The sequence below is a fragment of the Nestor notabilis genome, unplaced genomic scaffold (assembly GCF_000696875.1).
Source record: "Nestor notabilis isolate BGI_N333 unplaced genomic scaffold, ASM69687v1 scaffold4268, whole genome shotgun sequence".
Classification (NCBI taxonomy): Eukaryota; Metazoa; Chordata; class Aves; order Psittaciformes; family Psittacidae; genus Nestor; species Nestor notabilis.
Genome location: NW_009940595.1, coordinates 74,574 through 91,819, shown reverse-complemented (window position 1 = coordinate 91,819; position 17,246 = coordinate 74,574). Strand labels below are relative to the sequence as shown.

The 17,246-nt window shown below is 37.3% G+C and overlaps 1 protein-coding gene across 1 annotated transcript in view; it reads right to left on the bottom strand.

The window, feature by feature from the left end:
• LOC104410308 (glutamate receptor ionotropic, delta-2-like) overlaps positions 1-17,246 on the bottom strand; it is a gene marked incomplete at its 5' end in the record, with an annotated part of 299,373 nt that overhangs the window by 212,252 nt on the left and 69,875 nt on the right. The window contains 3 exon segments of the mRNA XM_010020436.1: positions 730-891; positions 6,098-6,271; positions 13,559-13,612. Coding sequence (XP_010018738.1) covers positions 730-891; positions 6,098-6,271; positions 13,559-13,612 — 390 coding nt within the window.

Genomic DNA, 17,246 nt, shown 5'->3' with positions numbered 1-17,246 from the left:
CTGTTATTTTGGAACTTATGCGGATTGATCCAGGACTGGGGAAAAAATAAGCAGGGTTCAAAGGAGCCTTCCATTTTGCCTGCATAATCGTAATTTCTGGTGTAGTTAAAGACCTAATGCAGAATGGCAACTTCTTGAAACAACATTATATTTTAAATTATTTTTTAGTTCTTTTTAATGAAAGCCATAAATAAATCACCTTTTCTTTTTACTGTTCTGGGTTTTCTTTGTATTTACAATGTAAATTTTAAGTCTCTCCAGTGAGATCTTATAATGGTTTTCCAGTACCTAAAGGGGGCATGTAGTGACACGACAAGAGGAAATGGCTTTAAGCTGAAAGAGGGTAGATTTAGATTAGATATTAGAAAAAAAAAAATCTTCACTGTGAGGGTGGTGAGGCCCTGGCACAGGTTGCCCAGAGAAGCTGTGGCTGCTCCATCCCTGGCAGTGTTCAAGGACAGGCTGGATGGGGTTTTGAGCAACCTGATCTAGTGGAAGGGTGTCCCTGCACATGGCAGGGGGGTTGGAACTAGATGAGCTTTATGGTCCCTTCAACCCAAACCATTGTATGAGTCTATGATTTTAATTCAGAAACTGTAAATACATCAAAACTATAGCTTTGAAAAGACAGTGCTAGTACTGGCAAGAACAGTACACACTTCAGAAGGGAATACTGCCTACTGTGACTATTTGAGAAATCAAAGACAAGGAAGTACAAGGAAAATGTACCTTCTTTATAGTTTCCAACATTGATCGTCCACCTTGCCAAGGTTTAGAGTTCTTCCTGATGCAGGTGAGGCTGGCCATGCTGTGCCACTTCCTGTCCTCCAGCTTCTTATGAAAAGCATTCGCCAACAGGAGGACGGTGTCATATATATATAGGTTTGAAATCTGCAAAGACATTAGAATGGGAATATAAGCATAATTATTTCTGGTCTCCTGCCAGAAGCCAGAATTTGTCATTTGTTTTGCCTCACCCATAATCCCCTGGTAATTAAATGATTTAGTTGATATTAAGAAGAAATTGTGAGAGTCAATAAGTCGTATCTTCAGCTCCTTTAAAAACTGCAGCTAAGGGCTGTCACGCTACAAGTAATTTGCAGGAACAAACTATATACATGTGAAGTACAGGCAGCCCAATCACAGGCACAGCTCCATTTGCAGGATTTAAAGCCTTGCTCATGAAAATAACCAGACTTCCATTTATTTTTAACCAGCTGCCTGCAACTTTCAGTTTTCAATCACTAGATATTTGGACATCAGCAAATTTTCTTCCAGATTGTTTTATTCTTTTGAAAAACAGAAACTCTGAAAATTGAAAATAAACAATTTCATTATGATTTTTTTCCTGTTTTTTAAAATCAGTTCTGATTGAGACTATTTCTGGAATGCAATATGACCTGATGAAATCTTTCTTAGTATGCAGTTGCATGTTTATTCTACAATTTATAGTGTTTCCTGTCAGAGTATTTGGGAATGGTTGTTAATAAGAGTATTGTCCTGCAAGGAATTGAGTAAACGTGTACATGTTTCACAGTGAGTACAGTTAAACACATATGGTGCAAAGAAGTTCCAGTTTGGCATTAAAGAGACAACAGTTGAAATCAAGAAGAGAAATTACTTGTGTGCCAGATCCACTTACCCATGTATAATTTCTGTACATGTACTTTTAAACACACACAGTACAAAGTCAGATGTGAAAGACACATTTTAATGTAAAGGAACAGAAGCTCAGAATTCATGAACACTTCTGAAACAAGTAATTCACAGTTAAGCTATATTTCAGTCATTTCTGTCCTCAAATGGCAGGAACATTTAAGTTACCATCATAAGGAGAAACCTCAGTTCTCCTGAACAGAGTTTCTCAGGAAAAGAAATGTATTCAGAAATGCAAGGACCTTTGGGAATATTGTTTTTAGATAACCTATTGGACATTTGAAACCATGAGGCCTGAAGTTATTGAGGGAAACTCAGATTACTCAGCTGCACTATGAGAGACTGTAGAATACTCCCAGTGCCTGAAAACCAATTAGCCAGCAGCAATTTGCTGACTGAAGCAAGGCTGCTGGGTTTTTATCTCCATCAGTCACAGACAAGACAAAAGACATTTCCAAGATTGTGGAATACGTGTGTAAGGGTTTCTCCATACAGACGATCTGCTCAAAACCTTAAAAGAAAGGAAGAAGCTGCCTACAGGAAAGTACACCAACTTTGTGGAGAATACCCCTATTCTGCCTCTTAAAAATATCCAGTGACTGGGAAGCTACTGGGAGGGGGTGAATGCCAAGGAAGCACAATAATGCTGAAGATTATGTGTCTGAGACACTGATGAGCAAATCCACACATCACCTTAAAAGAGGAAAGAAAAAAACAAAAAAAATCCCTTTCTTCCTGCCTCATTTCTGATTTCCATATAACCTATTTTGTATGTTTTTATTTTCTTAAATAAATTCCATCTTTATGCTGACTTTGCCTGTATCATCCTCAATCTGATCTGTACATTTCATACAGGAAGGTTTTGTGGCAGGCTCCTTCCCTGTCTAGCATTCAAGGAAGAGGTGGTCTTTCTCCTTACCTCGCCGGAAATTCCTGGGACATTTTGTCTTCCACATTTTCTTGAAGATCTAATGGTCTGCTGATGTCCCTTCTGATGAAGTCCCAGGGTCCTCCACTGCCTTTACAACTGCATTGGTAGTACCATAAATGTACAGGACTTCGGATCCCTACTTCCCTTTCACTTTAAAAGACAATGATCCTTTACCCCCTCTTTCTGGAACACGCTGCTTTATTCTAACTCAAGGTTCTCCCATGACTCCAGTGGCTGTGAGTACTTCCATTTCAGTATTCACCAAGGAACTAATATACATTCTGCAGATGCACAGGCTAGGCACCTCTGTGCATGACAGGATTAGAAGCATGCATTGAGGATCAGGGTTCAGATTAATCAAGCATTTTTAAAATAACATGGATTATTTTTCTGTGTATTGTAAACCTACAAAGAATTCAAAGCATTTCAGCTAAACCTGCGTATCCCCAAAGAAGTCAGCATCACAGGGACATTTAAGGGAGACCGAAGGAATTATTACTATGCTGTGAGCCAAGTTTATTTTACATAAGCCTTTGCCAAAGGAAAAAAAACAAACAAGATTAAAAAAAACCCAACCCAAACAAACCACCTCTAGAGAGCAGAGACAATAAGGTCACTAATGAAACTAAATTGGTACATGAAGGGCTACAGATGTCAAGACATCATTTCCCAACAAAACGACATAGCTTTCAAGGTAGCTTCCATAACCTACTATCATGTGAATAGAAAATTATTGTCACAGTTCCTGAGGAAGGATGCATTCACTAGTCTCAAGAGTAACATAGCTGGGTCTTCATTAAGCATTAACAGGGCTCAGGAGTACAGAGTTCAGCAATTATTAAACATTGTTATTCCTTCACTAACAGTTCATCTTAACATTTACAACTATCAGTCACTGATAATGCAATGATAAAGACACTAAAATTAATTTCTGCTTCTCAAAATCAGCCTTCCCAATCACTACCAGAAGTATGCTTCATTAGTAACTGTCCCGATGCACAGAGAAGGGCTGTAATTTCAAATCACTTTACACTTTTATTCATGTCCCATGGAAATTTACTGGGACGTTTAATGCATTGCCTTGTATCGATTACTGATCCTTTATTTGTTCCAAGCCTCTTAATCTAATGGCTGGACACTTACACTAGCAAGCAGTATCTAACTGCATAACCTCCTGTTGATGCAATCCAAAATTCAGATGTGATTTTTTGTTCCAGAATGTAGAAGAAAGGTATTAGCAATTGGATTAAGTATGACTCATTAATCTGGATGAATAGCATTTACTTTATGTATGCCTAGAACATTGCACTTAGTTTTTAAACAAAAGGGCTAGGGTACCAAATACTTATGTGAATCCAGGTTTTAAATTTCTGCCTCCAAAATGATACAAATTTATAGAAGTTGTTGTTTCAACTAGGGCAGTCCCAGAGATACAATGAGAATTCTTCACAAAAATATTTTTCAGTGTTTTAATAAAGATGCTGAAAAAAATAATTATTCACACAGACTTTAGGGACAGTAATTTGGGGGGGAGTAGGGGAATCAAGAAATCCACCCTTATAATTTCCAGATAATATTTCTGTTTAGTCACACTTCAATGGCATTAAAAAAAAAGCATTAGAGATTTCAATTTATAAACTGTTTCAACTCCCCACTGGAATGGAAGTTAATTTATAATATTGTTGGGGAGAACAAAGCAGCAGCAAACAAACCCCAGAGCTACTCAAAGGTCTGTGCAACATACGAAGACACAAGGGAAACTGTGTCAGAGTTTTACTTCCTTTCATTTTTTAGTGTTGCCTCCCTCAGCCACTAATGAACTGCAGTCATCTCTGGGAAAATATGAAAAAAGCAACTCATGTCTGTAGAACAGTTAAACCAGTCAAGCTTCCATCATTCCTTTGAACCAAAATGCTATGAAAGCTTTCAATGGTATTATTATAGCTCTCCAAGCTATAGGCTGATAAAGAAGCACAGGTTAAGATATAAGGTCCAATCTAACATACTAAATGGATTTTGTGGATAATTTGTAGAAAATAAACTTTGGTTTCTAGAACTTTTTTTTCCTAGAGTCAGTTCATTACTGAACTAAAAATGAAATGAAACTGAAGTTGAAGAGGATAAACTTAAGCAGGGGAAGTTTAGGTGAGATATAAGGAAGAAGTTCTTCACAGTGAGGGTGGTGAGGCACTGGAATAGGTTGCCCAAGGAAGCTGTGAATGCTCCAACCCTGGAGGCGTTTAAGGCCAGGCTGGACAGAGCCTTGGGCGACACAGTTTAGTGTGTGGTGTCCCTGCTCATGGCAGGGGGGTTGGAACTAGATGATCTTAAGGTCCTTTCCAACCCTAACTATTCTATGATTCTATATATCAAATGTGAAGCCTTCTATCGATACACAATTCTTATGTTCTGTAGTTAGTAAGACCACGTTGACATAACAGAATGGAAGAACCTAAAGAATTTCATAGTTCCTAAATAGCCTCCAGAAATATCCTATCCATCTATTGACCTTACACAGCCATGTTTATTTCAAGAACTCTAACAGGAACACCATGCAGCATGCTACAGCCAACTTTTCATGTCATCAATAGCTGTTTACTGGCTGCTTTGTGAACAATTGTGAGACAACAGCTCTTACAGGTAACTCGAAGCAGGGCAAGACAAGCCACACTTTTTCCTCTTATGTATTTTTATTTTAAGAAAGAACACTCTTTAACGCCTCCCTATTTATCTCCCATTGTATTCTTCCACTCATTAATTTTAGCATCACAAGATGACTGCTCTTTGGTGCTAAGTCAGATATGCTCTTCCTGCACCGCCGCCAATGCAGTCATCTTTCCACAACTTCATAAACAACCATGCGAAAAACCCCAGAAGTAAAATCATCATCTCAAGCCAATTTCAGACTCCTGATTTGCCATAGCTTTGTCATGACGAAGACTAACTAGACACAAGAGGACTTGCTCTTGGAAAATGACGTGAAGCCAGGAGGACAGTGACTGTGATCTTGTTGCTGATTTCAAGTGGTAGGAAGGCTGTTATAGTTTAATTGTGATTTGTAAGTAACAACCCTGAAAACAAGGCCTCTTTTGGAACACAGGCATAGATCTAGGTGCGTTCACCAAGACACTTGCAACAAATGATGCAGGTGCTCCCCAGGAAGGCTCTCCTATTCACGACACATTTGAGGCTTAGAGAAGAGGAGATGTTGGCCATGGAGATGAAATCCCTCTCAGTGAGATGACAAAAAGTAAAATTTAACAGGATAACAAAGTAACTACCCTATTGCCTGGAGATCAGGTGGCTTTTTTGGACTTTTTTCTAAATTGTTGTGGAGCAGGGGAGTTGTTCTAGGCCATCAGTCTCACTCACTCAAAGCCCAAGTATTTTCTTGCCGTGTCATGAGCCATTAAACTACATGTCCGAGAGAACACTAAGCCCCTAGGGAAAAACCTTGATCTGATCTAGAAAGACAGTTCCCAGGTGGGAATAGACAGGTATATGAACTACCTCCATGCTTTGGGAGAAGGGGTCCTTCGGGTCGCACAGTGATGAAGATATTCTGTGGTTCCCACGGAAACAGCGCTGACTTATGTTTTGGGGGACTGGAAATGTTTGTCGAATAATTGTTAACCTTCCAATTGACCTTCTCACCAGCTCCTGCACATCCACATCATTTATTTCCTGGAAGATAAGGCAAGAGAAAGAATATGCAGAAAAGTTAAAATACAGAAATGTTACCACCAGATTATAAACAAAAAAATTAACTGAGCGGGCTAAGACCAGTGTGATTGCTACACGGCTATTGTTGAGTTCTGCCATCGCCGCAAAAAGAACATATGCATGCTCAGTAAAACAACTGACATGCCACCATTACGATAATTGCCAAAGTTTAAAATGTACTATGCCCAAACTTCGCCAAATCTTTGTAGATGTAACTGGGCTTAGTTGTTTCATTTTGGGTTTTCTCTCCCTCTCCTTTTACCTTTGATCTAAAAAGTGTTTCACAGCACCCTTGGCAAATAATGTGTAAATCAGTAGGAAGTCATGTCATGATGTATTTCTAAGTGTAGCATTACTTAGGAGCTGTAAAGGCACAGACAATTATTCAGGCCTTAATAGTTCATTTCCTGGAAAACGAGTATCAACAACCTATGAACAATGCGCAAGTTAGCAAACATGATTTACCAAAAGGGTAAAGAAAATGCATCAGAGCATTCTAGGTGTGTATGTGCTTGTTTATAGCACGACCTAATTCAAACCTAGCTTTTGACTCCATGGGATACTTATTAAGGCTTACAGCTAAACACTCAGCTCTATGGACACACACTTTAAAGAAAAAAACCCAACCCCTATGTAAATACATCAATATGTGAAATATTAACCTTAAAATATTAACTTTAAGGCAGGTTAGGGAAACCAGAAAAACAGTTTTAACACAGTATAAATTCTTGAAGTTTGGGAATATGGTCCTTTACACCACTGAATGATTGAGGCCCTCAGGGAACAGAGAGTGAGAGGAGTGTGGGCTTAAAAGCACCAGCAACTGACTCTAATCCTTACACAAGAACTTGAACTTTACTTAAACAGCCTTTTTCTGGTGACTCAAATAGGGTCAGCTGGTAGCTTTCAAGGCAATTATGTGTATCTTTCTGTAAAGCACAAGAAATAATCTACAAAATTGATCAATTTTTTAAACTAGAACTTATTTTTCATCATGCTGAACAGTTTGTCCATAATCTGTTTTAAATACAGAGGCTGATGCCCTGAACTTTTTAGATGCTTAAATTTCTGGATACCTTCTGCCCCCCTGTCTCTCCAAGTAAGGGAGGTGCTCAAGGAGCCAGCATTTAACATACCCTTGTTTGCAGCCAGAGTTTATTGAGTATTTCTGATTCTCATTTGTGTATTTATAGCTTTTCATTTTTTAAAGGATACAGCACATCTGCACTGTTATACCTGTAACTAAATGCCATCATCTGGTTTTGCCTCTAGCCTCCTGATCTATGGCCATAATCAAGACCTTAGGAAACACGAAGAGATAGACTTGAACTCAAATTATGGAATTTTTCTTGTGAAAAGGAAGCCAAGCTTTTCAAAAAAGCAGCTCTTGAAATGTTATGGCAACAATCCCAGTAATTTTGGATTCAGTTAACATTCTTTAAATTAATTATTTTGAAGCAAGTTCTTTGGACATACTGGTATTTAAATTGAATCTTTGTGCTCTCATTAAATCTTAGAAGAAAAACACATGGGATGAAAATTTTAACTTCTACTCTCCTGACAAGTATTTTATTCTTCTTCACAGATTGTCATAGTATCTGAATTAATCTGTTGTTAATGGTCTCTATGAAATATAGATTTTCCTGCAAACAAAAATAACACATGGCATCAGCTGTGTCCAGTGTAATTTCTTGCATTTCTGGTCGATTAATTCTTAATGTACCACACAGAATGGTTTATCTCAGCTTAAGAAGCTGTCTTTTCATTTAGTCTGTATCATTTCACTAACTGCAAGGTAAAAAAACAAACGAAAACAAAAAATGCTGTTTTAACAAAACGCATATAATTTTCAATATAATCGGAAAGGAGAGCTCAAGAAACTTCTTGTCCTGATTTTAAACTATATCCTTTCTCAGAGGATCTAAAAAAAGTTTGCTTGGTTTCATTATACACCATGCCCAAACTGTAACAGCAAGACTATTAGACTTGTTCTAATAATGTAAAACCTGATAGCTGCATGGCAATTTATATTGCTAAGTAATATTTTAAGAGATTTTGACTTTCAGCTGCTCAAACATTTATCTTTTCTGCCTCAAAAGTGTACATGTTTTTTCTATATTCAGCATTTTTGGTGCATTTTAAGTAGAGTGTTCTCATTTTAACCTTTAGATTGCTACCTCGTATTTTTACACATCACCTGGGAACTAGTAACAGAATCCAAACACCAAAAAGATTTTTGTCTGGTTGCCAAGGAGGTATCTACATCAATAGATTAATGACAGCTATTATTTTAAATGCTGTGAATTCCACTGATCATATAACAAATTCAGATTTTAGGTTAGCAACAAAGCAATGCCATACAAAGCCAATTCAACTTTAGTAATTTGCTATAGCTTTCTTTGTCATTTTTTAATATTTGGCATTGACTGAGTGACAAGCCTTTTATATAATGACTCTCCAACATCATCTCTCATTCTTGAATTTTGGATCTGACTTAAGAAAACTATATAAAGCAACTATTGTATGAGAGGAAACAATTTTCATTTGCACTTCAAAGAAGGATACAGTATAATGATATAAGGATGGCAGATGATCTATTACACAAGCACTACATGTAAAAAAATATTACAAAGTTGGCTGAGCTGAACTGAGTTGGCACCTGCATAAATTTAGGTTAGGTTATGTGGGTTGGATTTTCTTTTTTTTTAAATCAGAAGATCAATACATAGTTTCAAAGCTTTCTGTTGTTAGTCTGAACTTGGAATAAAGGGGAGGTTGTCCTATTTGAAATGGAACAAAGATAAAATTAGATGTACATTTCATCTGAGTAGGCAAATAAATAAGGAAGGAAATGCTACTTTAAATTAATAAGTCTTTACAGATGAATTAGGAAAAAGAACTGAAGAGGATCACACCAACATATCAGACAGAGACTTGTCGGAAGCAAGACCTAATATACATTGCTGTTCAGCTTTCATTGTCTCATTATTTTAAGATAAGCAGCCAAGGCAGACCATTCACCACAGAGCAACCACACAAGTAGACAGAGACATGGAGGAAAAGAATGTATTCAGTCTTGTAATAAGCACCAAAGGCAGCAATACTTGCTTATGGAGACATCTTAACTTGGGGCCAAGATGATTCCAGTACTTTTATCATATACTGGATGTGTCTTCATCACATTCTTCATGACACTCTTCATCACATGATGAAGACATGCCATGTCTTCATCACATTCTTCGTAACACTCAGAGAGGAGAGTGTTTCTTCCTCCACAAGCCAGCAGCAGAGAGCAGGAGGCAGAGCAAGAAAGGGGGGGTACTGCACACTTTCTTGAGGCTGCCTCATGGGCTGCCACTGCCTATGCCAAAACACAGTTGTGCTATGCCCTTCCTGAATTTCTCGGCACTTTCCAAAGAGGGGTAGCTATGGGAAAGGCATAACTAGATGAAGCTCCAAGACAAGTAAAGGGAGATATTGAACTTCATAATAATTTGCTCTCTATATGTCCTTTACGTTTCTCAGGTTCTGGAGAGTATGATGAAAAAGAGAAGAAAATTGATAGCACAAGGAGAAATCAATTTTTAGCTTTCACAGAGGAAAAAATCCAAGAGTTTGGAGATAACAGGGCTAAGCCAATCTGTCCATTGGTTCTCACCTCTGAAAAATAAAAGTGCTGGCAGCTTGGTTACCGATCTGCACCAGAGAGAGTGGCATTTCACACCTGATCTGCCATCACCACTGGAAAATGTAAGGGTTCAAATGAACCTATAATGCTGTTATTATTCTATTACTCATATTAAAATGTAGAATTATGTGAGCTCCTAGAACTGAGTTGTGATTTTAGGACCTGAGCTAGATCAGGTCTTAAAAGATAGTTACGCTTTAAGCTCTTCTTCATGGTGGTGTGCATTGGGCTGCAGCACAGTGGAACTAGATGAATACATCAGCCAAGGACAAGCCCCCCCTAGAAAAAATGTGTTCATCTGAAAGTAGCCTTTGAACACAACCCTTTGGGTCTCCCACTCACCCCTTGTGCTATGATGCACAAACCTGTTGGATCTTTTTCCATGAACTATTCTTCAAAAAAGATTGTTGGGTTTTTTTGTTTGGTTGGTTTGGGGGTTTTTGGTTTGTTTTTGCTTTTGATTCTTTTTTCCCCTCCAAGAAGGAGTTTTTCCAGACTGATATCTCTGGTAATTAGAAACCTTTTACTAACTTTTGATCTGAATTTATTCATGGGCAAGTTGAACTCATTTGTTTTTGTGCCAACCTTGTCCTCTGGACCTTGACAATGATGCATTTATTCACACTCTCTCTGTGTTTATAAACAGAGAGCATATCCTCTTTCAGTCTTTGTTTTCACAGGCTAATCAAGCCAACCTTTTCGTTCTCTTCTCACACAAATCAGCCTTTCTGTGCACCCATTCCATTGTAATTATAATAGAGCTGGTCATAATTGTTGCACATTACTGCAGATGAAATCCAACCAATCCTTTGTAGAGTAGCATTAGTATTTTCACCTCCTTTATGGTAACTGTAGGCAGTGGAAAGTGTTTTGGGCTGTCCTTGAGTAAACAATAGTAATAGAGAACTGGTGGCAGCCATGGGCATAGTAAAATGACCCTGAATGTTTAATGAAGGAAAACACCTGAGACACGTGGATTTAAAATAAAAACGACATCTCTTTCATTTAAAAAGAGCAAAATAAAGTGATGAAAATCATACAAATGCACCTTCTTCAGTTCCATTAAATAAAATCTAATCTAACAGGAACAATTATTTTCCTCAGTTGACTCCACTGATCAGAAGAGATCTGTACTATTTGCAAAGGTCTGATACAATGTATTATGCTTTAGAAAATTATGAATCCTTTCATTATATAGGAACGATTCCCCTCCTCCCACACATGCATTGCTATTATGATACACAGTCTTCAAGCAAATTTGCTGTATTACATAAAATAGCAACTAATGGGACTGTAAAAATTAAAGAACTCTTTCCAAGCATTATAGCATTTAGAGTGAGCAATTAAAATAACAGATGTTACCTCAAAAAGCCTAAGCAGATTCCTGATCACAAAACTGAAGGTGGTATTTCCTTCTGTACTACTATACTCAGTAAGTGTGTTGTATCCCCTTGGCACAGTAATTGAAAAGGAAATCAATCCTATTTTGGTATCTCAATTATTTGAATCATGTGTAATAAATCATCTGAAATTTTCAAATTAGGAAGCCAGAGAAGCAGTGTTACAATTAGTCAACGGTGTGATTTAGCCAATACAGGCACACACACACAGATATCTAAATTGTCAGAGATGTCACAAAAGATTCATATAAGCAACAAAATGGGCAGAGCTCTGAGGTCATCAACAGCAAATGGACAATCATATGAAATGGACTTCTATATGAAGATAGATATATTACATACCACACAGTAAGGGGCCCATAAATCATTGCATTTCCAAATCTTGCACTGCTTAAGTGGGTGCACTGCAATCTCATTACTGAACTGGTGAAATGTTGCAATAAGCATGTTATGCAGCATTCACCACTCCAGAAATATTTAAATTTCTGTTGTAATTTGAGATAGTGATAAAGAAAACCAGGACAAAGCATGATACTTTCCATAACATTATCTACAAATCTTATTTATTGCTAATCTCATTTCTGTGTCTGCAAAATATTGAGATTATTAACATTTTGAAACACAGGTTAAAAGTAAATTACTTAAGCGGGAATATGGATTTATGTTCAGAAGCAGATTAAGCAGAGATGGCATTAAACATGTTCACATTCTTTAATTTTTACTAAATGAAATACAGAGATTTTAATGACTATAGAGTTTACAGCACAGTTTGTCAAAATGAAGTTGTTAATGGTTTTCACCCATTTCACATACAAGACTACAAAACTAATAAGGGACAATATATGTTTCACTGCATACATCATTCAGCTCTCCTAAGTGTTGGGACCACAGCCCAGTGGAAGAGTTTTGGAGTGGAGAAGGTAGCTGAGTGGTAACCACTTTGATTGCTCTGCCATTTAATGTGGTGCAATGTGCAAATAGCAATGCTTAGAAAGCAGATTTTTCTTTTTCTTTTTTCTTTTTTTTCCCGCCTCACAGAGACACTAATTTCTGAATAAAAAGCAAAAAGAAAGCACATACACTAGGAATGGATTTTTGGTTTTATTTTGCTTTTTGAGGGTGAAGGAGCTGACACAGCTAAAAGCAAGCACCTTCTTTTGAACTTTCCTAGTCAAATAACATTTAAAATGAAAACCCAATGGCAGTGTCTTTAACTTGAACAGCATGCCAGCATCTGAGTTCTGTCTAAGAAACTATTGTTTAATCCATTAATATAGAGATTAATGGTGGACTGCTTCAGATTTCATGTTGGTTTTGGGTTTTTTTTTTTAAATAAGTTTTAACTCTGAAGAGTAGAGATGAATATTATACTTCAAGATTCCACTCGAATTCTAGTTTAATCTGACAGGAAAAAGAAAACATGTATGTTGTCCACATGACTATCTGTAGCTTAAATCTGTGTTCTCAATCAGTAAGGCCCCATTCATTACTGGAAAACACACACATTACTGGTCTGGAACAGTGCAGAGCCTGAACCAATAATTTCTGTGGGACCTGGGTTGTCTTCAAAGCACTTTCTGTAGCATAATTTTATCCAGAGAAAACTGGTTAAAAATCTTCTGGTTCAAACAAGTAGGCCAAAGTACAATCTCACTGCAATGATGTTGTACCTTACTATTTAATCTTGGGAAAAAAAAAAAAAAAGGCTTGGATTAAATTACCTTACCATTAGCACACTGTACTAATGAAAATCTAGTAATTAAGTATGAAAACATAATAATTTATGTAAATCCAGAAAGTAGACACAGAATTTACACGCATTCTCTCCAAGTAATGCTTTATCCTAGGAATATACAGAAGTTTCACGATCTACATGTTAGGGGAGAATTATCTCCCCAGGGAATTCAAGGGTTCTGCTTTTTATAAAACAAATGAAAAATGTGAATGTCATCAAATCTAAGAACAACTATGTTGTTCAATGTCTTATATAGAAAGCTGCTTCATATACTGACTTGCCATATTCTAGCTGACAAGCATTCATGGAAAAACCTATCTCCCAGTTTAAAAATAGGATTTCAATTTTATTTTCTTTGGGATTTTTTGCTTCAGAAACATTCATACAGGATTCATGATTCACAACAATGTTCATTTGACAGTTACCTCATTTATAATGATCCAGTGACAGTCGAAAGCAACCAAATTAGTCTCCACGACCTGAAATAGAGAACAAACCAGCTATCAGTCAGCTTGCTTGTGAAAGCCAGAAAAAAACTTAAGTGGATGCTCTCTGTAAATGACAAAACCTGAAGCACATACTCCCTAAGACCTGTTACTCAACCGAGGCTGGAGAACCTTTAAAAACTTCTGCAGAAGCATTTGTGTTATTGTTAGACTTGCTAATCAAACTTGGAAAACACATTTCATTGCTGGCTTCAAAGAAAAGAATATGTTTCAGTTGACTGAGGAGAAAATTAAATTGATACTATGTGTTAAGAGTAACAGAGAGGAAGGCAGAAAATTAATATCAAGTAACTCTTGTTAGATTTCTGTAGTTCCTGCCCCTAAGGTGCTTCCAGTGTACAGCTCCCCTCAAAGCCTGTGAATTAAAAAACCCAAGCCAAACCCAAACCAAATAAACCTGCAACACAAATTGGTGGGGTTCACAGAAGTGCAAAGAGTTGAAAGGAAAGGGTTCTCTTGAAAAAGAGGGCTTTCACGGGAATGATGAATGACCACCTGCTTCAGGATCCATGCAGGGTATCTAATCCTTCTCCCACACATGATCTCTCCTTTGCTGAAAATTATTTCCAGGAGCAGCCTCCATGCTGGACTTGAAATACACTTCCTAACTCATCTTTCACTCAGCCCTATTCTTTCCCTCCTTGAATCCAGTACAGTTTCGTGGTGAGACATGTTTGATTCACCTTCACAGTGGAAACAAGCGGGAAAAAATACATTTGGTCTGCTTTCATTAGCTAGGAAAGAAATCATTGACAGAAAGGAGAAGCCTGGACACCTTCACCTTTTTTTTTCCTAAATGAAATTGAATTAGCATTGACACTGAAATAGTTTTAAACCCAAATTAATCCTGTTTTATTTATATAATCACTATGCTCACCTTGATTCACAATTCAGAACTACTGGATTCTTAAAACTGCATTGAATCCCATACATAAAAAAACAAAAAACTGAAACAAGGTTTGGGACTTACAATGTTTTAACATTCAAGTAGAGGACTAGAGCTGGGCTGTTATTACTTGGACCATTGCACAACAGTCATATTTGGCTTCTAATGTCAACCAACACAAACAGCAGTTGCCAAGGATGACTGCAATTTATACTGTGCCATGTCCGGCCGTAAATCTTAAGAGCAGCAAAAGATCCCATACTGGTAACCTTCATTATTAATTCAGAGGCCATGAGAATTGGGGGTCACCGCTTACTTAGTAAAATGATAGGCAAGATTAGAAATTCTGATCTGGAGAGACTGGGAAGAATAAAGCCAGAGCAGCAGTATATGAATTGACTTCTTATTTGAAACTCTCAAAGCACCGATAAGAAATGAGGGAAAACGAAAGCCATAGCATCTAATGTGCTTGTGGAAAATGGTCAGGAATCAGGGTCCTTACTTTATGGGGAATTTAGACTCACTACTCTTTCTCTGCAGTGCCAACAGTGTTGCTTTGACATTTTCTTGCATTCTCCACAGTAGGCATCCACACAGCACATACAGAACAGGATAGAAACTGAATAACTAAGTGATGAGAGGCATCGCGAAAGGCTTAGCCAGGATGGTTAAACTGGAGCATGGCTCTTCTAATCAGATCTCTCCTATCAAACCAGTTGGAAGACAAACACATTCAGGAACACAGAAAGTTTAAAAATGGACTGGATAGTAACAAAGTTCTCAAGGGAGCATTTGCTCCTTATGTAAAGTTCCCAAGCACAGAAAGTTTATCCCATCTACAACATAAGTGATGCCATCTAAATTTTCCATAAGACAATGAAGCAGATAATTCTGTCAGTCAATCTACATACATTTCTGCTGAAAGCAATCAGAATTTTAAAAAAGCAACAACAAAATCAAACCAAAACAAAACCCCAAAAAACCCCAAAGTAGCACATCTGACATACTTACTGGCTTCTTGCCAGGTTTCTAGTTAACCTAGTCTGTCCTAACTTCTGGCTCCAGAATGTCCCACTGGGAATGCCTGCCCTACCTTAACTACTCTTCTCAAGATGAGGTCTCCTAAGATTCCTATGGCTCCAAGGCAGCAAGAGGGACGCCTTCAGAGTTGAGGCTCCCAGTGGTGTTAGGGGAATGACAAAGATAATTATTTTCCATTCTTTCCCTGCTTCAAAATGGCAGTGAGCTGAAACTTCAGAATGAAGGAATCCACAAAATGAAAATTCACGTTTTCTATTCAGTTTTTAATAACACAGTAAAAGTGGGGTTGATTTCTTCTTTGAGCCTGAAGTTTCAGCTGATCAAATTATAATGCACTTCATCTTCCATTAAAACTTCAGTTTCAGTTCGTTTAGCTTCTTTATAAATACTTGGTTCTGTTTGTTTAGCTTCTTTATAAATACTTGGTTCTGTATATCTACTTTGTCCAGGCTCTTAAATTCCAACTAAACAAGGCCTTTGTAAAAGAGTAGGGTTCTAAGTGTCATTGTTTTTATTATGTAGAATTCAGAGACTGCTTCAGCCAGACTCTGGAAGGGGCTTACTGGTCTCACAAGTCACTCTTATGATTTCAAACATCTCAGGCTACCTATGACAGATTTATTCACAATTTGCAAACAATAAAATGAAATGCATTCATTTTTTAGCTTCACTTGAAACTCCTCAACAGAAAGATCATGTTTTATACATTAAAGTTTATGCATTCATGAATCTACTTAATATTAAAGCCATTTTCAAAAAGCTTATGTCAAATTGAGATGAACTTGTAATGTACTCAGAGACATTCAAACCAATATATTCTAAGTTTAGATGGGCTAGGGATAGTCCCTGGTTTAAGAATTCACTTTCTCTTTCAGTCTGCCTGAAAAGAAGCTGATTTTTTGGCATTTTCCTTAGCCTGTCCACCCAAAGCTTGTCTTAATACTGACAGTGGTTGCTTAAAAAGATGACAAATGATGCCCTGAGAAAGTTGATAGAGGGTTTTTTTTTCACATTTTATTTTATTTGATGAAATATAGATCTCTATCTAAACTGGAACTCATCATTAGATTTAGATTTTAAGGCTGTCTTTTCACCCTTAGGTAGTTTGGCCTTATTTGATGAAATCCTAGTCCCACTGATAGCACTCACAATGCAGGATCATGATGTTGCATCTCAGTTTCCTCACCTCTGAACGTCTCTTCTCCCTGTATGGCCTATATTGTCCATTTAATTAACTTCGACGTTAGGCAGTGCATATTCTATATCTGTATGAATTTCAGGGCTTATACTATTATCATCATCATTAATAAGCTTCTGATATTTTCCAGTTGTTGTGCTTCCTATGGTTTTCAGGGCAAAAGAATGCACAGGCACCTACACTGTTTTACAGAAAATAATACAATACTATGTAAACCTTCACTATTGATGGTTGCAGGAAAAGGCTGTTCAAACCCGAAGTTTTCTTCAAACACTAACAGTAATTCTATGCACAATCTCACAGTCAGAAGATACTCTTGATCCGCAGTTATTAAGCACAAGTTTACAAGTTCAAGATTATACTAAATCAGTCCAAATAAATAAATATTGTCCTGGGTTCAGCTACAGCAGTCATTTTTTCTCCTTCTTAGTAGCTGGTGCAGTGCTGTGGTTTTGACTTTCAGCCTGGGAACAATGCTGATA